This window comes from Motacilla alba, chromosome 1A (assembly GCF_015832195.1).
Source record: "Motacilla alba alba isolate MOTALB_02 chromosome 1A, Motacilla_alba_V1.0_pri, whole genome shotgun sequence".
Taxonomy (NCBI): Eukaryota; Metazoa; Chordata; class Aves; order Passeriformes; family Motacillidae; genus Motacilla; species Motacilla alba.
This window is the reverse complement of record NC_052031.1, coordinates 22,239,064-22,265,133: the sequence shown is the minus strand read 5'-3', so window position 1 is coordinate 22,265,133 and position 26,070 is coordinate 22,239,064. Positions and strand designations below refer to the sequence as shown.

At 38.4% G+C, this 26,070-nt stretch overlaps 1 protein-coding gene across 6 annotated transcripts in view; it reads left to right on the top strand.

Moving 5' to 3' along the window:
* Positions 1-26,070, top strand: part of PTPRZ1 (protein tyrosine phosphatase receptor type Z1) — a 130,031-nt gene that overhangs the window by 55,826 nt on the left and 48,135 nt on the right. For all 6 annotated transcript variants that reach the window (XM_038153118.1, XM_038153115.1, XM_038153119.1 and 3 more), the window contains exons 3-8: positions 15,762-15,941; positions 17,778-17,929; positions 19,972-20,067; positions 20,332-20,398; positions 23,781-23,938; positions 24,487-24,637. In XM_038153118.1, the coding sequence (XP_038009046.1) occupies positions 15,762-15,941; positions 17,778-17,929; positions 19,972-20,067; positions 20,332-20,398; positions 23,781-23,938; positions 24,487-24,637 (804 nt within the window). The remainder of the gene's footprint in view (positions 1-15,761; positions 15,942-17,777; positions 17,930-19,971; positions 20,068-20,331; positions 20,399-23,780; positions 23,939-24,486; positions 24,638-26,070) is intronic.

Sequence of the window (26,070 nt, the reverse complement as noted above, 5' to 3'; positions counted from 1 at the left end):
CTCCTCTGGAAAAAAAAAAAAAGGCAAAACATTTCTCTGAAAGCCTGATATGCCCTTATTTTGGATCTGGATTCTGGAAGCATGAGGTAGTTTTTATTTTATCAACTCAGTTTCTTTATAAGGCAAGTTTTTCTTGGGCAAGCTCTTGACACTGTGCCCTGACATAAAATATTTGTTGAAATAATTTAATGTTACCTGTGTGATTTAGACTACTGTAATTATTTTGAATGGAATTGCAGTAGAATCCAGTAGGATGGAAACCTCTGTCTGAGAAAGTAAATTCTTAAGTCACTCAGACTTGTTTCTGGGGCTTGCCTGATTTGCACCTACAATTCAAATTTAACATTGAAGATTTCTTGTAACTCTAAGTTCATAACTTTCTGTGGGTTTTATCAATCACTTACTCTTCCAAAACTTTTGGATGCCTTTTTGAAATCCTAAATAATTGGCTTTTCTTTGGACATTTGTTGCAGACAATTTCAGATTAAATGGATTTAATTTAATTTCATTTAATTTTCTATCTGTTGAACTACTGCAAACCTGCATTCAGAACACTGAAGGCAGGCAGTATTTTCTTTCTTGTGCCTCTGAGCAGCTCAGATCATCTGGACTGTCAGCAGCTGGAATGTATTGACTTCACTGTCAGAGGAGCCCGAGGGCTGAGTAGTCTGCATTTGTACTGCTTTTATCTTGTTCTGCATTTGTGTGCCCTGTGAACTAGCAGGGCCCCATTTCACAGAGCCCACAGATAGTTGAGTCACCTGTTCACTCAACTCATAGTTTCTAGTGGCTGTTTTGAATTTGTTCTAGCATTCACATTTTATCTTAATGAGATAATATGAGAAATCAGCTTTTCCAGGCTGCTGTCTCAGAGCACCTCCAACAGCTTCCTTCAGCAGTATCACTGTGCATCACTGGTGCTCACACATTTGCTGTTGGTGAATCACTTTCTTTTATGTCACACTCTTTTGCTGTCTGCCTAGCTGAAACATTCCTTGGAGTATTCCCAAAGGTAACTGCACTGGGGTGTATGATGAATCCATGTCCCTATGAGGATAATGTTAGGTTTCTTTTTTGTGTCATAATGATACTTCATAATGGAGCCAGAACTTATGCCTAGAGATGGAATAGTTACAAAGAAAACCAACTCAACAATAACAAATCTAGAAAAAACAATTGTAGTCACTTTTTAAAATGTCAGGCTTGCATCCACATAGCCTTGCAAACTTTTTGTATATGTTCTTTAAAAAACACAAACTGCTTTCTGTTTTCTGAGCCGCCCAGAGCACTGGCATGACCCTGTAAATTTTTTCCATGTTTTTATTGTAAACAGGTACATTATAGGAGTCCATGTAAGCAGATGCTCCTTTAGCCTAAGATACATTTATATATAAATTTAGGACCTGATTCCAGCTATGCAGTCCCTTGAGGTTACTGGGAACTTAAACCACTGTAATTTACAGGCCTGTGCACTTTGCTGATTTGAAGGAAGAGGTGCAGTCAGGAAAAAAATGTCTCTGTCACTTCCAAAACATCTTTCTTCCCTCTGATGTATTTTAATAACGCATGGAGTGACTATTCTAGTTGTCAGGAATCACTGGGGTACTCTCTGTCAGCAGAGCACAGAGGGGCTGCTGTGTGTGAGGATCGGGGCTGTCTATCTCTGCATAAGGGCACCATGTTCATCAGGCTCAAGTATCACTTGTCCCCTTCTTTATTTTCAAATGAAGCATCCACTGCTATTAATTAAGTTAAAGTGAAATGAAATACACAATCAAGCAATACTTTTCCATTAGAAACGCCCCTCAGGGATACATTTGGTTTTCTTTTTACATATTTGTACTATCCATGTTGCACATTCCACATAAATTTGCAGCTTAGAGTCTACAAAGTGGCAGGCTCTTACTGAAAATAGTCCTATCTAATCTTGTACAGCTCCTTTCTTCTTCCCACACTGTGGTGCAATTTTCCTGCAAATTAGCCCAGCTCACTGGAACTGAGGTTCCAGATGAAGCTTCCACATCTCTCAGATTATATCATCTCTGAGTAAAAGGCAAAAACAAGACCTAAAAGGAAAGACAAAACTTCAGACTGTTCCCTTGTCCTCTTCCCCTACCCTAAATGCTGAAACCACAAGGTGAAGTCAGGCTTCTTTTCAGCTTGAAAGCAGAGCCCTTTTGTCCCCAGAGGCCTCAGCAGCCCAGCCTTCTTGGAAAGGTTGGACACTTCTCTCTTTTACTGGTTAGGCCTTTTCTTAATATCTTGGCATAACTCTTTCAGGAAGAATAAACCCAAAAATTCAAGTCACTGCTTCCTCATCCAGTGCTCTAATCACTAGCGCACTTGCAGTGGAATATGATCTGTGGCCGTTAAGAGAAAATTGATTGGACATTTTGGGCTGACCTTTGAAAGGTGCCTGCCTTCCATACAGGCAGAGAAGAGAAAAAGACAATTAATTTATGAACACTGGCTCTCCCCTTCAAGTCCTTCTGCCTTTGGCTGTGTAGCATTAGATGCATTAGATACGTTTCATTGAGCCTGTGCGCTGCTGCAGAGACATGGTCAGAAACTTCTGCCAGTGTTACCACTCAGTTTCTTATTTTTGTTGGAGTAGAACAATGGTGTATGGATGCTCATGAGAAAGCATCCTCTAAAAATAGTGTGATGTCAAATGACAAATGTGCTCCTTCAAACCAAGTAATCTGATTTTCTTGGAAATGACTGACCAGTTTTGATTTTGCAAAGAGAATCCTTTAAATGCTGTACAGGGCAGCAAACCTGCAGTTTAAATACCAACATTTTAAGCAGAAATGCAGCTTATGCAATTTGAAATTACTAAATATTTCTCAGAATATATTTATATACTCACTTTTTGTTTTTCCTCCTCTGCTTGAATGAAGGTTGTTTTTACATTCCACAGCTCATGTAGGAGGCTATGCAAGAAGTTAGTAATAAAATATTAATGTTGTCATCCCACAGGACATATTGTTTATACCATCACAGATGCAGTTTACATCTCAGATCAATACAGCAATTTTTAAAAACCTCTTTTGAAAGCAGCAATTGGAGTATGATTATAGTTGTCCACAGTAGTTATATCATACAGCAAATTAGGAAATCTATGTCAGGACACATTATGCTAATGGGAATCTTGTAAGATTTTTAAACAATGTAAGTAGATGCCAGATTTGCAAACTGATGACCCTTTTTTATACAATACTCTCAGTAGGGAGGAGAGAACAAAAATATTGTTGACTCGAACATGGCTGTCAAGTTAATGCTGCACAGGAACCTACAACACTAATCACCCTTCTTGAATGCAAGTTCTCCCTTTCTTTAGCTCTCTCATAAGTTATCCCTTAAGCACTCATTAGCTGCTGCAGCTGAAAGTTGGCAAATTTGTTTTCAGTGTCAGCTACCACCATTTCAGTCCTGGCCAGATACAAAAGAGACAACAGTATACTGCCAATGACACTTTGTTTCCTGCAGTATATGTAAAGAAACATTTTGTTTACAAAACCAGTTAAAATGGAGTAAGTTCTTACATACTTGTGCTCCATAAAATGCCCACTGTGTACTGGGTGAGAACTGCAAAAATTATGATGCAAAGGATTGGAAATTCTCAATCCTAAATGGCTATTTAAGTAGCACATCTGGAGAAGGACATCTGCCAAATTTTTAGCAATCAGCAACAGCATCATTACAAGGGAACCATTATGGTATGTGTAATGGTAATATTTATCTTATGCAACTGAGAGTTTGTCCTAATATGAAATTAAATTATGTACCAAATTAAAGGTTAGATCAAGCCTTACAGTCTTTCAATGGGCTCTACTTCTTATCAAAGAGGAAGTTGTCAGACCTAATCTGAAGGGGGGAGTTTATGCAGATATACAGCTGCAGCCAAGTCAAAGGACATGGGAATGCAGAGTGGGCAAGGGCAGGGAGTAAAGCTCCCTTAGTGCTCTGTGTGTGCAAGCTGAGGATTATTTGAACAGTGATCAAGTGTTCTCAGGAGACAGGTTTTAATTAAATTCTGCTCAGCTAAGAAGTTGGACAAGGACACAATTGTCAACAAACATCCCTCCTTGATGAGACTGAATGCCAGCATCATGAGACCCTCAGAGTGTCACTCAGTATTGCAGTTTGGTGGAATAGCAGTAATGTTACAGGTTAATGGTACAGAAGCAAGAACAGTGCTCTTCAGGCTCTGCCTACTGATGTTTCCAATGTGCCCATGGAATACAATTTTCCAAGCTGTGGAGTAGTGTGCTCAACTCATCTCACAAATGAGAGGGGCCCAGGATGGCCGTGCAGAGTACTTGTAATACCTCAGGAGCTCTTAGCTCTGATAGAGTTTATGTAGCTCTGGTGAAGACATTTTCTTTCTGACTTGATTTAACAAGTTCAATTTCTTTTTTTTTTTTTTTACAAGGTTCAGCATAATGGGAAAAGAGTAATACTGGAAAGGAGTTATTACTCTGTCTCTCTTGGTCAGTGATTTGGATGATGGGGCAGAGTGGACCCTCAGCAAGATTGCTGATGATATACAACTCTGAGGAGTGCTGAGGGGCCTCATCAGACTGGAGAAGTGGGCTGACAGGAACCTCATGAAGTTGACCATAGGAAAGTGCAAAGTCCCACACTTGGGAAGGAAGATCCTTAGACGCTAGCACATGCTGGGAGACAGCCAGCTGTAAAGCAGCTCTGTAGAAAAGAGCCTGGGAGTACTGGCGGTCATGAGTCAACAATGTGTCTTTGCAGCACAAAAACAAAAAAAAAAAAGGGTAATGTTTAATGTTGACCTGGGCTGCACCAGCTAGAGTGATGCCAGCAGGAAGGGAGAGGTGATCCTTCCCCTGTCCTCATCCCTGGTGAGGCCACACCTGAGTACTGTTCTGGACTCCTCAGTACAGGAGTCATGGATGTATTGATGGTGCTCTGAGCAATACGGTCTGGTGAAAAGTGCCCCAGTCCATGGTAGAGGGGTTGGAACTAGATGATTCTGAGGTCCCCTCTAATCCAACTCATTCTGTGATTCTGTGATTAGAGATAGTCCAGTGAAGATAACAGGCAGAATCTGAAACACAGGAGGTTCCCTTTAAACTTTGGGAAACGCTTTTTTTCCTGTGACAGGAACTGAGCACTGACTCAGGTTGTCCAGAATTGTGGAATCTGCATGCCTGGAGAGATTCAAAAGCCTGGTCCTAGGCAACTGGCTTTAGATGACCTAATCTGAGCAGGGGGTTTGTACAGTGAGGCCCAGAGATCCATGCCACCCTCAACTGTTCTGTGGTTATGTGATTCCAAGTAAGAATCTCACACAAAAGGCAGATCATTACAAAAGCAGAGAAGGAAGGAAATAAAAGAACATGGCATGCTAAGAGATGATAAGGGTGAGTGAGTCTCAATAAAAGTTTGCAATGGTAAATCTCCACAGAATACGAGTTTCAAAGACAACAGTGAGTCAAGGAACTATTTATCAGAACTGCAGTGTGACAGGATATTAGCAAAAGTACAGGCAATATAAAAAAAAAATGTTTTTCACCAAATCTCCTGTGACTCATAGTCACAAACCGGCAGTATTTTCTGTGAAGTAAAAAACATCTGTTCTTTGTAGAAACAATTCCATGGAAACTCCACTCACTGAGTCTTCTAGATTTGATGTTGCCCCACAGGGAGGTAGGCTATACTGGAAACAAAAGATTCTGGGTATTATTCCAAGATAGAGCTTGTTCTCATGAAGGGAAAAGTTGCTGTTGCCTACAGCAGAGAGAAATTATTTTCAAAGACTTCACAATTACATATGCAAGAATCTGTCTCTGCATTTTCTCAGAAACTTTCATTTACATAGTTCTTTTGCCTTGCTTTCCCACCCCCCAAGCTCCCACCTTCTTCTAATGTAATACATTATTCACTATTTTAGAATCGATGCAGAAGAATCATATAATTTACCTATAGGGTTTTTTTGATCAGTCCCTTAGACTGAAATCTCTGTGTAAATGTTGTGCAAGTTCTTCAAGAGTGACATTAACCTTTTCATATTTTCAAAACTATACCAAGAGATGAAGATTCAGTACTTGGGCTTCTCTGTGTCTTGCCTGTGTGATATGCCTTAGCTAGAAAATCAGGTGTTCTATCTTCTCTTTGATGATCATAACCTTTTGCCACTTTTCCCACCCCAGTTGTAATCAATACCTACATTAGTCATCCACAGCTACCCTAATTAGGGAGAAGTCATACACAGGTCCTCAAAGAATTAGAGAGAGAGGAGAGACTGATACATTGTGGTGTAGAGTACACATGGTAAGCAAAAGAAAAATTCTTACAGAAAAATAATATTTCAAAAACTGAATAGTTGGTTTGTACTTTGCATAAACTAGGTGAGGTTTCTTCTCTAATTTTCTTCATTATCTTTCATGCGTTCGGGTTTTGGCTTGGATACAGTTAAGTTTCTGCTTCTTAGCTGCTACAGTGTTGTGTTTTGAATTTAGTATGAGAATAATGTTATTAACACCCTGATGTTTTAGTTGTTGCAAAGCAGTACTTGCCTTAAGTCAAGGGCTTTTCAGTTTCCCATGCTCTGCCAGTGTGGAGGAGGTGCAAAGAACCTGTGAGGGAGAACAGCTAGAACAGGTGACTCAAACTGGCCAAAGTGGTGTTCCCTACAGACCATCAGACTCAGTCCATAAATTCAGGGGAGTTGGCTGGGAGCCAATTGCTGCTGGGGAACGGGGTCAGTGGGTGATGACAAGTGTATTGTGCATCACTTGTTCCTCTTGGATTTTATTCCTCTCTTTCTCTCCTTTTTCATTACTGTTATTATTAGTACTATTAATATTAGTATTATTAATACTATTATCTCAACCCATGAGTTTTACTCTTTTTCTGATTATCTTTCCCATCCCACTGGGGTGTGGGGAGTAGGCAAACATTTGCATGGTATTTAGTTGTTGGTTGGGGTTAAATTATGGCAATATGCAATCTGAGTTTCTTGTTTGAGATTATAGTAATTAGGTATCATAATTTGATGCAAATTTAGGTCAATAATGGCTTTGTGACTTTGGTCACAAGAGGAAAATTTTTCAGAATGAGAACAGTCAGACATTGAAATAATCTCCCCAGGGAAGTGATGGACTTTCCATCCAGAACACCTGTAAGATTCTGCTGGACAGGGTGCTGGGCCATCTTTTCTACACTGTGCTTTTGCTAGAGAGGTTGAATGAGATGATCACTGAGGTCCCTTCAAACCTGGAATTCTGTGGTTCAATGATTAAATAGTTATGGAACCATGTCAGTAAACTTCAAATGTGTACAGTGCTATTTGTTGCCATATTGCAAGAACTAGCCATTGAGCTGGAATAGAAACTATAAAACAACTTGAAATATTATATTTATTCATTTTTAACAGAAATATGATCTATTTATGTGAATAGATTTTTGTGGCCATCAGTATGTTCTGTGACCAGAACAGCTGACTGCGCACTTTGATCTGGTTGTGAGGCTGAGACCTAATTCAAATGAGAACCAAAACACCAGAGAAATACTACAGAAGAAATAGACACTGATTTAGAGTTTATGGTGCCAGTGGAAGCAACATGAGGAATTTTGCAGTCTACACAGTAAGTTCTGTGTAGACTTCTCAAGAGCACAAAGGTTTAGTGTGTCCCATTGTCCATATAACTCAATACAGTTCTGTATAGCACATTTCTGCCCATCTCCTCATTTTCTCCTTACCATTATGCAAACAAAATGTGTACTGAAATTCCCATAGAAGTGTGATACGAAATCCTGCTAAAATATGCTAAAAGTAATCCAAATTTCCTATGGTATTATGTTCTTCTGGAGATATTTAGGAGCTTCATTTTATAAAAATTGAAACTGTGTGAAAATGAGAACCTAGGGAGCAAAGAACCAGAATTACTGGTATGTCATTTTGGACATTAGGGTAGTTTTTCTGCAGACAGCTTCTGGGACTCCCTGGTCAGTGATGTAATCCAATAGTCTTTTATATTTATCTTGCTTTGGTTTATATCTATCTAGGTCCTTGATTTTTAGGATCTTTATGTTATTCTTTACAGCTGAAATAAATGCCTTTTTGCTATTCAGAGTTAAATGCTGACCTTTTTGATGGCTATTTGTGGGACTTTTGCATTCACAGTTCAACTGCTGCTCAATAGTGATGTTTTATATGCTCACAGCCAATCTGATTCAAAGCCCAGAGAACCTACTTGTGGATTATTTTTATAATTCAGCAGGCTTTGGATCAGAACTCATGACTGTTGCCTTTATGAAATGTATTATTCTTCTAGATAGGCTTATCCTGACCCAAGTTATTTTCCTAGGTGGTAGCAACATAGTTATGCATGTGTTTGATAACAGGAAAAAGTGCCCCTATGCTATACCACAACAGGACTTCTCATGGAACTAAACAGACTGCCTGTTAACATTTAATGGTCCAAGAGGGAGGGAGAATAGAGGGAAGAGAGCAGGGGAAAGGAAAAAATAAGAAAGAGGACAAGAGGGAGGTCATACCAGAATAGAAGGGAAAAGGAGACTATATTGATTTTCTCAGTGATAGCCAATATTGTTAGATTTGCTGAGCTGAGAAAGAGATTATATACTCTATTCTAAAATTCATCATTGCATTTTGTTTCTTTACAACAGTGTGCCTGGAGTGCCTGGTTCTGTCACGCAAGCTAATTTCTAAAATACAGTAGAATCTGCTTTGTAATAATGAGGAGAGAAAAGTGAAGACTAACACAGCGCCATAATGCGAGTCATTAGACTTAGACGGTGATCTGTACTCCAGCAAAAAATGAGGTTTCTTGCTGCTGAAGATGAGTTTCATTGTGCTCATCTCCTGGGACTGCATGAACTATCACCTTGTCAGACAGGTGCTAAATGCTGTGCTTGAAGTAGGTTATAGCTTCCTCTTCCTTTGCTCCAGCTGAGAGTCCTTTAAAGTGCATTTTTTAGGCCTGTTTAAAATTGGTGCAACCTTTGTGTCTACGCAATTTCTTTCATGTGCAGCCATTTCATTTCTCATAAAATGGTACTTGCACAATATGGGGAAGAGGGAGATATCACCACAACCTTCATTTATGCCCATGTTCACCAACAGAAAGACAATAAACATCCACTTGTTCTATGTACAGTAGTCATATGTTTGCGAGTAAGCTCTAGTTCTAGGAAGTGCAGATGAACTGCTCATGGGGCCACACCATGTTTTAAAAATGTTGTTTTTATGTTCCACATCAGGGGCGGCTTGAGAAGCCAAAGCCTGTCATTGTCCCATTTTATTCTTCCTTCCCTGCTAGCAGCATGTGAAACAGCTGAAAAACAGGTGGGGTGTCCTCTTCTTGTGGAAGACCAAACACTCTCACGTGAGAGACCCAATGTTGCCCTGACACACTGACAGCTAATTAAATGTGTGTATGTTGTAGGAAAATAAGCCATAGGCCATGTTTCTTGGTGCTTATTTCTTAGTCTAAAAGTGAGTCAGTTCCATGTATTCCAGTTCTTTTTCAGTTCTAGTTATTTGTGATCTTGAAATTATCCTTGTCACTCAACATTGTTGTATTTAGTTTCATGCTTTAAAGTATTACTAAAAGTGAAGAAATAGCTGCTACAATCTGAAATCCTTGGAACAAGGTTAGAAGTTATGATGCCCAATTAGGGCTTCATATATTGTCAAGAATTAAATAAAGCAGGAAGAAGAATGTGTTAATTTTTACTGGACATTTTCTCATTTGGCACTGTACCAGACTTCCTTCCTTAATACTTAGTTGAAAATATTGCTTAGATCATAACACTACAGTAATTATAAAAAATTATGTGGCAAGTTTTCATTATATATAACTACATTATTCTCTAGCTGCAGCTATATGCAGATTCAGCAGCAATGAGATGAGAATAATAAAAAAAGGTACCTTAAAAGGTTGACTGAATTTCTCCCATAATCCTTGTCGTAGTGTGAACAGCTGTCCCATTGAGTGCCCTGCAGATGGAGCATCTGTGATAGTCTGTATTTCTCTAGCACAGAAGTATTTGATTGTATATTTTCTAACTGGCCTGGGATGGCCAGATCTTTTAGGCAATGAAAGAAGAGGAACAGCAAACAGTTGCCATTATGAAAGAAAGCTGTCCACTGGCATTCATCTTCCTATGCATTTTGCTCAGTAATTCACTTAGTCTAACTATGAATCATCAGACTGAGTCCCAGGAATCAAAAATAACAGATAGCCACAGTATTAATAGGACTGATTAGTTTTCCACTGTATCTCAACTACTGTAGTTTATTCTGTCTGGCAATAAAGAGGAAAAAAACAAAACATTTTTTCCTACTTGGTTGGTTTTTGACTACTTTATTAAGCAATGTCTCTGTGACTGTGGATATGAAGAAAGCATATAGTTTATGTTCAAAAAGCAAGCAAACAAAAATGGAAGAAATAGCTATAGTCTGAAGACAGCAAAATATTTCTTCAGTATTTTCCTGACACATCTTCTATGACAGATTTTAATAAGAGCTAAGGACATTTTAAATGATGAGCAGGAAAGTTTAAGATGTTAGGGTTCAGCTGATTGCAGGTTAGTGCTATGCTGTCTTTCAGGGTATTCTCACAGATAATCCATATTTATTTGTACATTGACACAATGCACAAGATACAGTCTAGGTAAGCTGATATTTAGATACAAAAATGATGAATAAGGTGCTAAATGAAATAAGACATTAGATTATTTGGCTTGCATGAATGCATCTGGTTGCAAAGCAACTAGAATTTTCTGTTGATTTTGTTTGCTTTATTTGAGATATTACACCCCATAGTAAGAAAATGTGTTGAATGAATTTCTTTGTCACTTTATGAGTAACAGAAAAAAATCCATGGGATAAATATTATTTGACTTCTGCTCATTTATAAGCAAGTTACTCTATCAGTGTTGAACTTTGAGAGTTTAAGTGCTATTAATTTTTTTCTGGATCTAGTCTGTGGGCTGACACTCTTTAACCAAACCAGCACAATTTTATTTTTGACAACTTGACTGAGATGTTAGCAAGAAATCCAGTGTTGGAAAACCTCTAAGCAACTGCATCACTGAGACAGGCATAATAAATAGCTGAGCCCAAACCTGGAAGGCAAAACTCCTTCTTTGTAGTTGCAACTCTGTCTGAGCAAGTAATTTCATACATTGAATTCACAAATGTTCAAATCTTAAGAATTTTTATAAACTTATGAGACTGATTATGGTTTATTCACGTTGTGGGAGTAGTTGGGGCTTTTGGAGGGGAAAAAAACAAAAACTCTAAAATCATTCCAGTGAAGATCAAGATTACACAGAAGCATTGCCTTCTAGTCAGTAATATGTGAAACTTAAGTAATCTATTTTTTGATGACCATAATGTTTCCCTAGAATGCAAAAGTGTTATGTTATAGCCTTTGGAATATGGGCTGAGTTAAGATTCCCAAGACCCATATTGGCAGAATTACTCTCTTTGGGCCAGTAGTGCACTCATCCAGATTGAGAACTAAAATCATTCTTCTGCCTTGGAGGATTACAGAGTGCATTGTGCAACTTTTGGTATAATGATTCTATATTTTAGAGTTCAGAGCAATATTGATTTGGCATCTAAATTTAAACTTTGTCCCAGTGTAAGTACGCATATCTTTGTGTGGCCTTATTTCTGGTTTTTCATATCTTAGATAAAGCATTTTTGCTAAAAATAAATAATTGAAATCACTTAACACTTCAAAGTGATAAGTCAATAACATTTTTGATAAGGCAAATCCATTATTAACAGTCCACACAGAGGGGTTATCTTTAATCTCCTATGTGTGTCCAATCTATATTTATAGAAATAATTTTAACATCATGAAAGCAAATGCTGATGAAAAATGGAGAGGAAGAAATTAAGTAGAGGTAAAGAATCCATCTCTCTTTTCTGCTGTCTTTAATCTATAAAATAAACCCTAAGATTTGCATCCATTTCATTAAAGTTCTTCCCTAAACCTCCTTTTCTCCTTGTTAACAGCCCCATCTCCCTCAGCTCTTCCTCATAAGATTTGGACTCCAGACCCTTCACCTGCTCTGTTGCCCTTCTCTGGACACACTCCAGCACCTCCATTTCTTTCTTTCAGTGAGAGCTGAAGTGGAAGCCAAAAAGAGAACTGGATGCTCATTGTAGGAGTGGAATCATAGGGAATAAGGTTGAGGAGCAGAGTTAGATATAAACATTTCCTAGAAAGAAAGGCTAGGAAAATTTTCTTCAGACATTCTTCCCTGGACAAGAGTGGTAAAGGTTAAGGTGTAGCAGGCCTCCATTTAATCTACTTTGTTCAGTTTTATTTCCATTCTTTGTGAATTGCCAGTTACTTTTTCAGATCTGACACCTTTGACATTCTTCCTCTGTGCACTCTTGAAGATATATTGTGCATATTTTTGTTCTCCTCAGATTTCCAAAGCACAGTTTGGGAGAATTCATTTTCAAAGCTCAATTTCAGCAATATTTTTTCAAAATGGCTGGCACAGCTTTGATTTATGATTTCCATCATAACACCTATAGTAAAACAATCTGCTCTTGTTTAAAAACATTCAGTTCTTTCATTTTTACTTTGGCTTTCAGCAAGTTATATAAACTGCAGCAGTTCCACCACCTGCTGCCTACACCAGATGAATTTATTTTAACATTTTAGTTCAGATCAGGAGTGGACTTTTGAAGCAAATCTCCTGTCTGCACCCCACTTACTAAGCTTTGGTTTGCAAGATAGAGTTGTCTCACAGTGTATGGCATGGGTTCATCTTAACTGGTACCAAACAGGAATTGTGTTGCAGGAGAGTACCTTAGACCTTTCAGCATTCAGCCCAGAGGACCAGACAGAGCTAGACTGAGGTGAAAACCTTCTGAAAAACATCGGGTATGCACATCTGGTCCTCAACCTCAACTGTTTCCCTCTATAAAGCTGCGTGAATTGTTCAGCACTATTTGCCGATATACACACCCAATATCTGCTCCAGCACTTACAGAATTCATACATAAAAGTGTATTTTACTGCTCAAATGTAATTTGGGTCATCGTGACCAGACTCTAGTTCTCCATTCCTTCTCAGACTCCATTCCTTAGGGGATTCCCCTTGTTCCTGCCCCAGATCAGACCCTGCCATTGATTTCCTGTACATTTTATTCCATGGGTTTTTATCAATGCTACAGCTACACACTGTCTTCTGAGATGAGCAAAGATTGCAAATTTTATCATGAGATGCATGTTAGGAATTTATTACACACTGAGCCCCAGGTAATGACTACCAAGTTGTAGAACTTAAGTTCTACATACAAAACCACAAAATAGAAAACCATGGAAGTTGGAAGGAGATTATAGTTTTTCTGGTTTTAATTCACTTGTTTTTACTGAACTTAATCATAGACAGTAGAGAATTCAAAGACAAGATGAAAAATGCAATAATGTCTTTCATCAAAAGAAGCATGGAAGAAATTTTCTGAAAGCACCACAGTGGGAAAAAGAAAAAAGTAGTGTTTTTAGTCAGTTCTAATGTCAGTGATGGAAAGAGCAGAATAACAGAAATACATTGCAGATTTCCAATACATTGGAAAATAAAAGATGGTGTTCTGAAGGAGAGACTGCAGGTGAGCTATGGGATTGGCTATGTCAGTGGAAAGAGAATGGAGATTTCTATTGCCTGGGGGCAACTTCAGGAACCAGGGGAAGTGTTTGGCTCTGGCAAAAGGAGCAAAAGAAATAGAGCATGGAGTAGGGAGTGCAGCTTAACTCCAAGGGACAGCCATGGGCAGCCATCTCAACCCAAACAGGCAGAAATGTGTGACAGAGAGCTTTTAAGAGTTTCATGCAGCTTGGAAAATCACTGAGGTCTCTGAAATCGGACCTGGAAACAGGAGCCTGTTTGCAACGATTCAGAGGACAAGCTGAGAGTTATTTGTGTCATTTCTGACCCTGTTCGGAGGCTTTTCTTTTTAAAAGTTAACTATTCTATTTTTTTTTTAAATTTCTTTCTTGATGTTAAAATCCTTCAATATTTGTTAGAAATTTCACTATATAAGACTTGGGCAGATTAATATCCAAGTATTGGTTGACTTGTGCTGAGAATTTCTTAAGGGAGACTTTTGAAAGTGATTAAATATTAGCCACACTTTCCTTGCAAAGGTGCATTACAAATCAGGATATTGCATAATTTTTTCAGGTGACAAATTAAAACTGACAACTAAAGGACTAGTCTGACATGAGGAGGAGCTGAAAGCTTACCCAGTGTGCCACTTCCAAAGGGACCAGTGCTTGCTTGGTATGGGGCTGAAATTCCCACCTGTAGGATGCTGACATTCCCAAGCCTGTGGCTTGATCTCCCTTTGGGATGTTTGACTGTTGTGCCTGCCAGTTTTTTCTGTTGCTCTTTGCAGGCAGTAAATGTGTTTGCATACCATCTGCAGTAATTCTGATGCAGCAAGGTGATACTGGTAACTGGCTTGACTTGTACTTGTTCAATAATTTAGTTCAAGTGTCTTTCTAGCTGGCTGTCCAGGTGAGCATCTTGTATTGCTGCTTATTGTCATGGTTACAGGACTGGCTGCATATCTTCTTCCTCCTGTGAGTTTTCTGAGTGCAATAGGAGAGCTGTCCTTGCCTGGAGTACAAGATAGCAAATCTTCACTGACAGACATTGATGTGGCACAGTGGCCTGTAAATGAGCATTGGTTTGTTTCAACATATCTAGTAGAATTCAAATATATGCACTGCATAGACTAATAATAGCAGTTTTAACTGCTAATAAGTGGGAAGTTAACTGAAGTAATGCCATTTTCTTGAATCTGTATCGTTAACTCTTAGTTTTAATTAGCATTTTGAAGTATTGCCAGAAATCCCTGTCAGGAAAAATATCTATATGTTTTCAAACACACTAACATACACAAAATATTGTTCCATTTATATTAGTATGTTATATAAACAAAAGATGGTCAGAGCTGATGCTACTGCATCATACTGATTTGTGGAGTACTTGTCCATTTCCTGAAAATAACCAATCTTTGGTGAAGGACATGCTGTCTGTGTCCTATATTTGTGTCTGGACTGGCCCAGTGAGATGCCAGGCAGCCCCTGTGCCCTGGGGAAGGCCCTTGCTGCAGCACAGGAGCTGCTCTCTGCCGGGCAGCTGCAGAGGGAGACAGATGGCTGCAGTGGGAGAGCACAGCCCTCCACAGGCACAGCTGGGCCATACAGAAAGAGCATCTCTACTGTTTTTTCCTTTTCCAGGGTAAAATCAGTTTACTTTTCCCCCCTCTGTGTAAGAAATTCCTAAAACATCTTACTCCTTCTTCATATTTAAAAACCTTACCAGATAGACTTCATTGGGCAAAAGGAACATTGACATTGGTATGATTAAAAGTTGTTTGGGTAGGATAGTTTTCCAGCAGTTCCCACAGTTTTTCCATTCATCTGAAAACTTTTTTTTTGTTTCGTGTACATTGTTCGTGAGGGTTTTGTTGTTGTTTTATGCTTTCCTTAGAGATTCATAAGAATGTATGTGTGGATGTCTAGAGTGCTCAGAGTGTGACTTAACTGCTGAAGGTAGGAATCAGTGGTAGGTGTTCTAAATATTGCTACAGACAAAGTCTGAAAGAAGGGCCAGTACTCTGATCTCAGATTGCAAACTCTGTTTTAACATTACCACAATAAAAAATGTATGGATGCTAGTTTGAATTTAAATGTATTTACACCCCAATGTTTTGATTTCTAGGAACTTTGAACCAAAAGAACTGGGGCAAGAAATATTCTGCCTGTAATGGTGCCAAACAATCGCCTATTAATATAGATGAAGACCTTACCCAAGTTAATGTGAATCTGAAGAAACTTAAATTCCATGGATGGGAAAAGGAAACTTTGGAAGATACTTTCATTCGCAACACTGGCAAAACAGGTAAAAAAGTCAGATTTCATGTTTGGAGTCAAGAGGTCTGAAAAGTGATAGAGGACAAACAACCAACCAAAGACTTTTACTGAATCATTTTCATTTCACTTAGCTGGTGCATTCTGAATTTATCTATTAAATAAATAAACAAAACAATGGTGATGACAGCAGCTAAATGAAACAGAAATCACGCAAACAAAAATTTTTATGTGCGTGGACAGATACAGCCAAAGCAATCACATCATGACTATCATCCCATCATGGGCGTGTCATTAAACTCAACAGTAAGTTGGTATTTGCTGTGAAATTATGGTAATTATTGCTATATATCTAGAGTCTGTAAGGGGTAGGCAAAAATGATTTTTTAAAAGTACAAATAAATTACCTACTCATCTGAAAGCACTTCATGGATGAGTTGAAGTTACAAAAAGCTCAGGTTGGGATTTATCTCGCCTACACATAGACACATATAATATAGAAACTTTCATCTGAATTACTCACATATACGCCTCCTAACAGTCAAAGAAGAGAAATGTGTGCTTTTGTGTTCTGATTTGTTTTACCAATCTTAGAAATACATCGTAGAAAGAAGTGATTTATATCTGCAAGTGCCTATTTTTCCCAGCCATGAAAAAAGCTTATGGTGTCATCTGAATTGTCAGACAAATCTTTTTACAACCACTTATAAATCCAGGAATGCAGTAACTAAAAGCTGCTTGTTTGAAGTACTGTTCCCTGTTTTGGGCATTGGTGTGGAGGAAGGTATCTCTTAACAACTGTCTTTGACCTTCTGCCAGTTCCAGTGGAACCCCTAGATCAGCCTTTTTCGTTTAGTTTGGTTTAGTTTAGTTTTGTTTGATTTTGTTCAATTCAGTTCAGTTTAGCATCATTGTTCCTAATTTCTGTTCTTTCTGTTATGTACTTCCTACATACCACTACAAAAATCACTTACTTTCCTCTTGCCCTACTAGCTCAGATAAATATTGCTTTGTTTTTTCAAAATGCCCCTGAGAAAATGTTCTTTAAAGTCCTTAAAAGTGGACTGAGATCTTTCTCATCTGCAGCAATCCAGATATGACACAAGGAACTGCTAAGTTTTTTTAGATGGTCTTCAAAGTTTTGAGGAAAAGAATGCAGTGAAAATGAACTCCGATAGTGCTGTTTTATCAAGAGATCAAGCAGTTCACAGTTGCCAGAGATGGGAAGACAAAATGTGGGGCTTCAGTCTATCCCATCCTGCTCATTCTCTCCAGAGGACAAATGCTCTGTCCTATCTACAGTTTGTGTACAGCTATGTCCCGCTGAAAACCTGTCATTGCTTTTTCCCATGGGAGACAGCTCCATAGCTAAGGAGTCTTACATCAGGACAGCTGTCTAAAATATTCTCTTGTCGTGTTGCCTCATGATTTGTATATAGAATTGTGGTAAAAATGGAGGGCAGGTGTATTTTCCTTTTTGTTAGAAACAGACCCTTTCAGGAAGGTATGTACTTCAGGAATTTATTTTTTTAGACAGCCAGTTGGTGGCTAGACCATCTTTCTGAGCTTTTTAGAGTAGTTCTATATCTAGTTTCAGATAACAGGAAACAAAGTGCACTTCATTAAATTACTATTTTATGAACTACAGCATGAAATGAAACATATTCTCCATGCTAATAGTGAATTACCACACTTGTTACTGAGTTTAAGTAACCAATTTCCTGTCAAATTGCTTATGAAATACAGAGAAATAGGCATATCATATTTGACTTCCCGCACCTAAAACTGAATTTTGAGAGCTATAGATGTGTTGGATGGATTTTATATTTACACTCCTTTTTTTTTCCCTCTTTCTCAATTTTTTCAGTGGAAATTAACCTGACAAGTGATTATTATGTGAGTGGAGGTGGGTCAGACACCATATTCAAAGCAAGCAAGATCACTTTTCACTGGGGAAAATGCAACGCATCATCAGACGGATCAGAACATAGTCTAGAAGGACAAAAATATCCTCTTGAGGTAAAGTATGGAATCAATTTGATGATTTCAACAATTAAACATTCTGTGATATTACTACTCTACAAATTTCCTTTGTTTATCTCTTAAATCTATTTACAAATATAATTATTCCCTTAAATCTAAATTAAGACTAAATGATGCATTTTAGAAGGGCAGTGTAATGTGTTAGTGGCATGTTAAGAATGTCTAAACTGCATTTTTTCCCATCTTCTAAGATGGTATTAGATGTCAGTTCTGCTAATGTGACAAAGCCCCCACTAATTGTTAAGCTCCTGCAAATTTGGCCCATCACATTCCATATCAGTTCATTGTTCAAAGTGCAAGTGGACTTTTCAAAGTCAGGGCTTTGCTGGGAGCCCATAGGAGCTGCTGGGCCTTACAGACACAAAGTGTGGGCTGGAAAGAGCTGGCAGTGGTGTGCCAAGAGCCACGTGGGCAGGTCCTGGATGCAGCCCCATTGATAGGCAGCCAGGCCAGTGTCCCCCGGCTGGTTTGGCAGAACGGGTGGCAGCAGCATGGGAGTGGGGTGGAGGAGAGGAGCAGCTCTTCCTGGGATGCACAAAGGCCAAACTCTCTTCCCTTAACATGGCATTGTATCATCTTCTAGTTGAAAAGAGGCAGTTGTGGCAGGCAACTGTGCTGCTCCTCATTCCAAGCATTTTGAGCTTCTATGTGAAAGCAAAGTAATAGTGCCAGGGCTGGCCTATACATAGGGAAGAGTGGTAAGCCAGTCGGAACCCAGGACATCCCTCTGGCTGCCCTGGATGGCTCAAGCCCCTGCCAGGGGACTTTGAGACCTTGGCACATAGCCCAAGATCCCTGTGCCCTTGATTTTAACCCATGGAAAATATTACCAACTTTATGTGAAGATTTACAAGCCACAAAAGTTTAGGTAGAATGATAGTTAGTTTGTCACAGGGTGAAAAGTAGAATTGTGGGGTTTTTGGAATGGGGGTTCAGAGGCCAAGATGGAGGGATTTGGGCATGCCTTGTCCTTCTTTCTCCTTCTTCTTAACCTCCATCTTTTGGGTGATGGTGGCACTTTTGGATTGGTTTAGAGTAGAGACAGACTGTCTAACATAGGTGATAGGCATTGGACAATTATTGTAAATAAAGTACATCTAGTTTTTAGTATAAAAAGACAACAGCGCCCTGAAGGCGATGAGTGTGCCATGCACCGATCTGCTGAACAGACCTTAGCAGGGAAAAAATGTTTTAGATAAGAGAAAATAAACAACCTTGGAAACCACAGCTGAGGAATCCTGACTCCTTCTTCAGCTGCCGGGCTGGGAAAAGGAGACTCTCTAACACATCTTGGGGTCACCTTGACCACAGAGATCCCCAGAAGGCAGGAGCAGTCCCTGGACAGTGTCATTTCTTTTACCTCACTAGCCACTTAAAAATTCCCAATCACACTCCATCTTTCCTGACAAGGCATCACAGAGAATACTGTCTTCCATGATTGTCTCATAGAAAGCTAGTAGGAGCAGTCACTCCCCCATGCATGTTGGTCACCCAGCACTGGAGGAGATTTCCCAGCTGCATCTGGAGAAAGAGAGAAAGGGATGCAAGAAAACCAATGCTCATGACAGCAGTCAGATGTAGGTTCAAAGTGCCTGGTAATCTTATATTACCAATGCTTTTCTACACTTACTGCCAGGCAGATGCAGTAGGGACATCTTGACATATTATTCATGTTTTATCACTGATGTACAGATTAATTTCTGTAATTACCAGGTACTCTAGGTCAGGTGTCCAGTTATCTCATCTTACTGTATTATCCATGGAAAGCGTTGTGCTCCTTGAAAGGGTAATTCCTGCAACCTTAATAGTTTTCCAGGAGGGGTTGTTTTTACATAGCTAGTTATTGATGTATTCCATTCTGCATCCTCAGATAACACAAATGAGAGAGGTAAAAAATCCCTACATTTATTTAAAATTTTTTGTTTGGATGTTTTTGACCTCGAAACGGGAATATAAATAATTGTATTGTTGAATGTTTACTTTTTATATATAACATTTGAATATATTTTTAATTGCAGATGCAAATCTACTGCTATGATGCAGATCAGTTTACAGATTTTGAAGAGGCAGTTAAAGGAAGTGGAAAGTTAAGAGCTTTATCAATTTTATTTGAGGTAAACAAAATATATCTTTGTGTCATTTAATAAGCCTTGAAACACAACAGATGTTCAAAATGAATTTAACTGGTTCCAATGTGTGATCGCTGAGTTTAAAATTTTCATCTATCTTTCTAATTTATTCTTGCAGAAAAGCAAATGGGCAAAATAAGTTTGTTTGGCTTTAAATCATCTATAATTTTGGTGGTAAATTCAATCTGTAGCTTTCAGTCTTTTTTTGTGAAGCCTATACCGTTAAAATATGCAATTTCTTTTTAACAGATTGGACTAGAAGATAATCCGGATTATAATCCAATCATTAATGGAGTAGATAGTGTTAGTCGTTTTGGTAAGTTTGCCTCCATTTTTTATTGATCACTGATTAACTAAATTCCACTTCAGTGTGATTATGAAACCTTTAAGACATTGAGGAGCATGGTTCTCTATTGCTCAGCCATGTCTATTTTGTTAGAAATTACAGAAGTCATGTGGACAGATGAGAAATTGACAGTCATCCACCACAGGAAATCTGACATAGGCAAGTGCCAGATTCTGCTCCTAGGAAAGGGTAATCCTGGTTATATATACAAACCAGGGAGGGAGAGTCTGAAGAGCACCCCTTTGGAAAAAGGTTTGGGGTTTGGTTCAGTGGGAAGTTGAATGTGAGTCAGCAGTGCCCTGGCAGCCAGGAGGGCCAAGCCTGTCCTGGGGTGCATCAGGCACAGCATCACCAGCCAGGCAAGGGAGGGAATTGTCCTGCACTGCTCTGAGCTGGGACAGCCTCACCTCCAGTGCTGGGGGCAGTTCTGAGTGCCACAATGTAAGAAGGACATCAGCCTATTATCTTTCTGGATAGAGAAGGGCCACCAAGCTTGTGAAAGGTCTTGAAGACAAGGAGTGTCTGAGGTCACTTTGTTCAGCTCAGAGAAGGGTGCCTCATCACAGTCAACAACTTAAGTGGGGCAACAGAGAAGCATTTGCTGAGCAGTGGTAGGACATGAGGAAATGGGATGAAGATGTATCAGAAGTTCAGATTGGGCATTAGAAAAGGCCCTTCACTGAGATGGTGATCAGTGGCAGCCTGGGAACAAGCTCCCCAGAGAAGTAAGTGGTCATGGCACCAAGCAACTGGATGATGCTCTTAGTCATATCCTTTAGTTTTAGGTAGTCCTGTGAGGAGCAAGGAGTTGGAGTTGATGATCCTCACATGTTTCTTCCAACTTGAGATATTTTATGTTTCTCTGATTAATTTACCCCAAGAATATTTTAACAACAGACGTGTAAATGAATAAATATAACTATCACGAGAAATTTGTAACTGTTTAAATTCTAAATCCAGCTAAATTTGATTTATTATATAAGTCTTCTTAAATGTCTTAAAACCCTCATACATGTCAGGGTTTTTGTATTTGGTTGGAAGCCAGGTAAGACTGTTGTAAGTATCCAAGAAGGGTCTTAAAAGAGTGAGACTGTCACTGTCCAGTAGACTCAGAGGAGAGAAATTTTTTTCAGTAGCTCCTGTGTAAATCCAAAATAGTCCAAATATATTGTATTGGTAATGGTTGCTAATCAAGACACAACTTCAGTCTGCACAGAGATCTGGGCTATGTTTCTGACTCAGTTTCATGGTGTCTTTGCAGATGAATAAATATGAATGAGCACTGTCTAGGACAGGGATATATTCTTACATCATGTCCATGACTTGCAGGAAACCTTGTCTGTTTTCCTTTATGTAATGGTGCTTGCATGTAAAAAGCTGTTTCAAAAGCCTTCAAAAGTGTGACATTGAAAGTGGGATTTGTTTTTTCCCTCTGGAAAACAAACACTGTTCAAGAAATTTAAAAGGGAACACCTTTCATAAGTTAGAAAGACATAGGGGGTGGAAATATAAAGTAGTTAAGATTCATTACTTTTGTGTGTCATCTTCTGTGAAACAAAAAGGAGAACTAATAATACATCAAGACAGATGCTGTCCTACAGCCTTGGAAGGAGCTGTAAAACTATCAGAGCAAGATCCAAGATACAGCCACTACATGGCACTTCAACAATACTTACAATACAATTTTTCTGAATAAAATGCAGATGAGCTCAGGAAATTCAGGTCATAACCAAATCAAGTTGTTTCTTCTGAAGAAAAGCAGACAATCTCTCCTTGTCTGTGTCCTTGTCAGTCATATCTCTATTGTGCTTATTTGAATCACAGTTGCTGATTTCTCAAGCTCTCCAGAGGAGCACTTCTGCTCCTTCTAGACAAATTTTCTGGTTTTTATCATTCTTTCTAGGTGTTTGATTTTGAGAATCTAGGCTGTGAGTCTCATTAAAGGGTATTCTAAAATCCAAAGGTGGAAAATGTATGGCAGGATTCTTGTTACGAATGAAATGTCCCCAACCATCTATATAAAGTGGACTTCATTTTTGCTGAGGGACAAATGTGTTAACTAGACACATACCAAATAGCAATGAAAGCTTCTCACTGAAGGCTGATCAGCATTTTGACAGGAGAAATGGAAGGATGTGCTTTGCTCAACACTGCTAAATGTTCCCTGTTCATGATACATCAATGAGAGAGAGGGGACAAGTCAGCTCTTAAACCTTAACTCAGTAGAGAAGTCACTGCAGAGAAGAAAAGCATCAATCCCTTGTAGTCAACTGTTAATGCAATTTACTGCTCTCACCAAATTTGTAAGGAATTATGATGACAAAGGTCAGAAATCTGTACAGGGCTGAAGAAGTAACATACCTGTAAAAGCATGAGTTAATGCACAGTCTGAAAATTCATTACATGTTCAGAAGTAAGTACTTACCAGTTAGGGAGGAACTTGAAATGAGTAACTTTAGATTGAAGTAAGTTGTATAAGGATCTAGACTATTACAAGGTGTGAAAAGCAGCATTATTTTGGATGCACCAGACAGTAAAGCAGGTAATTGTCACAGACTGAAAAGTCTGCCCTGCTGAAGTTGTTACCATTTATGCCAATTGCTGTTGCTGGACCCTGCTGCCATAGCAGCAGACCCAACTTTCTGTGGATGGACTTCCAGCAATCCCTCATGCTTACTCACAGCTGACAAGGTACCCAGTAAACTGCTGACCTGAAAGATGTGATATTATTTTCACAGAATGTATTCTCCTGGAGGAGGTTTTTGCATTGTTTGCTGATTTGTGTAAAGCTGTTGCAGTTTTTCACTATTTAAAAAAATGATCCACAGAAATTCTGCTTCTGCAATCATGAGTGTTATTAACCCTCAGGCCTAGCACGGAGACAGTTCCCCAGGCAGTGATTTTTTGAAAAACACTCAATAACTTGATTAAATCTGGGGGAGAGTTTGAAGCCGTGTCATGAGACCTAGAACAAAGATTTAATAAACTTTTTTTTCTTTGAAATTCAAGAGTGAGACAGAGGTTTGGCACTTTGCATGTAACCTTACAGTGAGAAAAATTCTTGAACCAATTCTATGAACCAATATACTAAAATTAGCCCATTTGTTACTGGAGAAACTTACTACCCCTTCCAAGTAAACAAAGTTGGATTTGAGCTGTACTTCTTCAAATGAAATAGAAGACTTCATGATTTATTTGTATGCTAGTCTCTCTGGAGATTAAACTTTGAAAAGCCTCTAAATTAGCACATTCCTATAATGGTAATTCTTTTGGAGTGTGTGATTTGTATTTATTAATTGCTTCTGTATTATTTTAACTATCTGACTCTATTTTTCTTTTTTGTTTTTTTCAGGAAAACAGGCTGCCTTAGAACCATTTATTTTGCTGAATCTCTTGCCGAATGCAACAGACAAGTATTACACTTACAATGGGTCTCTATCAGCTCCTCCATGCTTTGAAACAGTTGAATGGATTGTGTTTAAAGATACCATAAGTATTTCTGAAAACCAGGTAATTTGTTTAATGTAGTAAAACCAAATAATTATACATAATACCAAAGAGAATTTGCCATGTATATGGTAGAAGCTCATGGCATTCATTGCCAGCCCAACAACAAAGCTTTTCTTTTATCTAGTCAGAAGTTTTTCATCAGCTGCTAAATTAGAAAGCATCTATATTAATTGTGTTATCTTTTACATTTTTTATAGTTTAGTACTAGAATCTGAGCAATTTCTTGTCTTAAAATAGGGTAAGAACATATTCCAGGCTGTCTGAACTTTGAGCTCAGATAAAAGGGAGGACAAAACACTTTTTGGATATTCCCCCAGCCACATGGTGATGCTGAGCAGAGCATAGCTCCAACAGCTGAGTGGTTGAAAAATACTTGTGGAGTAAAACATTAGATGTACTGATAGAACAGAAGAAAAATTGAGTGCCATGCAGGATAACTCAACTGTGAGACTTTATCCAACATCTTTTCCCCAGAGTTTTTTGCCTATTAGCAGAATCTGGTCAAGTTTTATGGCTGCTAACTTATTTTTTTTCCTCTCATCTTCTAGTTAGCTGTATTCTGTGAAGTGCTTACAATGCAGCAGTCTGGCTATGTTATGCTGATGGACTACCTGCAAAACAACTTCAGAGAACAGCAATATAAGTTCTTTGGTCAAGTGTTTTCCTCTTACACTGGACAAGAAGAAATTCATGAAGCAGGTACATAACTGAATAGTCATTCCTCTCTTCGCAAGTTAAAAGACAATTTTCAGTGAAAGATTCATCCAAGTATGCAATTACTCATTTTAAATTGTGTAGAAAGTAGCACATTGTGTTATTAGTCATAAATCTATCACTTCAGAGAAAAAAAACAGCAATCATAAAACATGTCAGATTAAATGGAGTGGAAAATTAAATGCTTGTCTTGACCAAGCATTCCATGAAAATCATGTCAGTTCAATCTTCCTTACAGTGCCCTTTTAATGTGCTTCAGACTTCAACAAAGCTGCCTTTTCAGAGACTGCAAGAGTATTTTGTTTTACAAACCTATTTGGTTCTTTATCGTGTACTGTGGATGCTTTTGCAACAGAGACTGAAGAGTTGTCATGAAATTAATTTCATGTAGTATGCTTAGAAAGTGATAGATCAGGAGAATTCCAGAAGCCAGATTCTGTTCTCGGTCTTATCTAAAACTTCAGGGAGGTTTGAGAAGGTTACGTGACCAAAATAGTACTTTATGTAGTGGGAAACAAGATTTGGCATTAAATATGGAAGTCAATGATTCCTATGCTGAGCACAAAAGAATATATAGGAAACTTCTAAACTGGAAGCACTATGTTACTACTTGGATGAGAATACCTGTACATTCTTTAACTCAGTTTCACTGAACTGTGTTTAATTAGACATGAACAGATGACTTAAGCACAGGCTCTAGGTGTTCTCTGGATTAGAAGTGTGGTTTCATACGTGTGCTTTTACATATTTATGTGATCACACATGTATACACATGCACACAAATGCAACTATGGGATTTGTTTAATGTAGAACATTAGAGAAGTGTTTATATTTTCACCTCCATTTTAAGACAAAATTTAAAAACTAGGAATCATTCAAGTTAAATGTTCAGATGTAAGAGCTGTAACACGAATGCCAAAGTCTCTAAGAGTCAATAGGCTTATCCGTGTTTAATATTGCATAGTAGTCAACAGAAAAAACTAATCTTTTTAATCCCTTTAGAGGATGTATGAGAAATGCCAAGACTGATTATTAGTCAGGTAGATAACTGAAAAATTATTTTGTGTTGTGAAACCTAGAATCCCAGTTTTCTCCTGTTGCGTTCAGTGTAGACTCTCATTAGGCAGTAGGATTAAATGCTTGATTTATTGATGTAATTAATACATGACATTTCATAAGTAGAACTAAGTTTTATTAGAAAAGCTAGAAGTATCTTTCTATTCCATTATAAAGTAATTTCAGGAATTTTCTCACAGTGACATCCCCAACATCTTTTGTGTACAAGCACAGTCCTACTAAGGGCATGGGAGATGCTTCATTCCCAAAACCTGCCTAGTGATATATTTAATTTCCCTATGCAATATGTATGTAGCAATTTAAGAAGATTAAAATAGCTAATCCTTACAGCCATGCTTGAG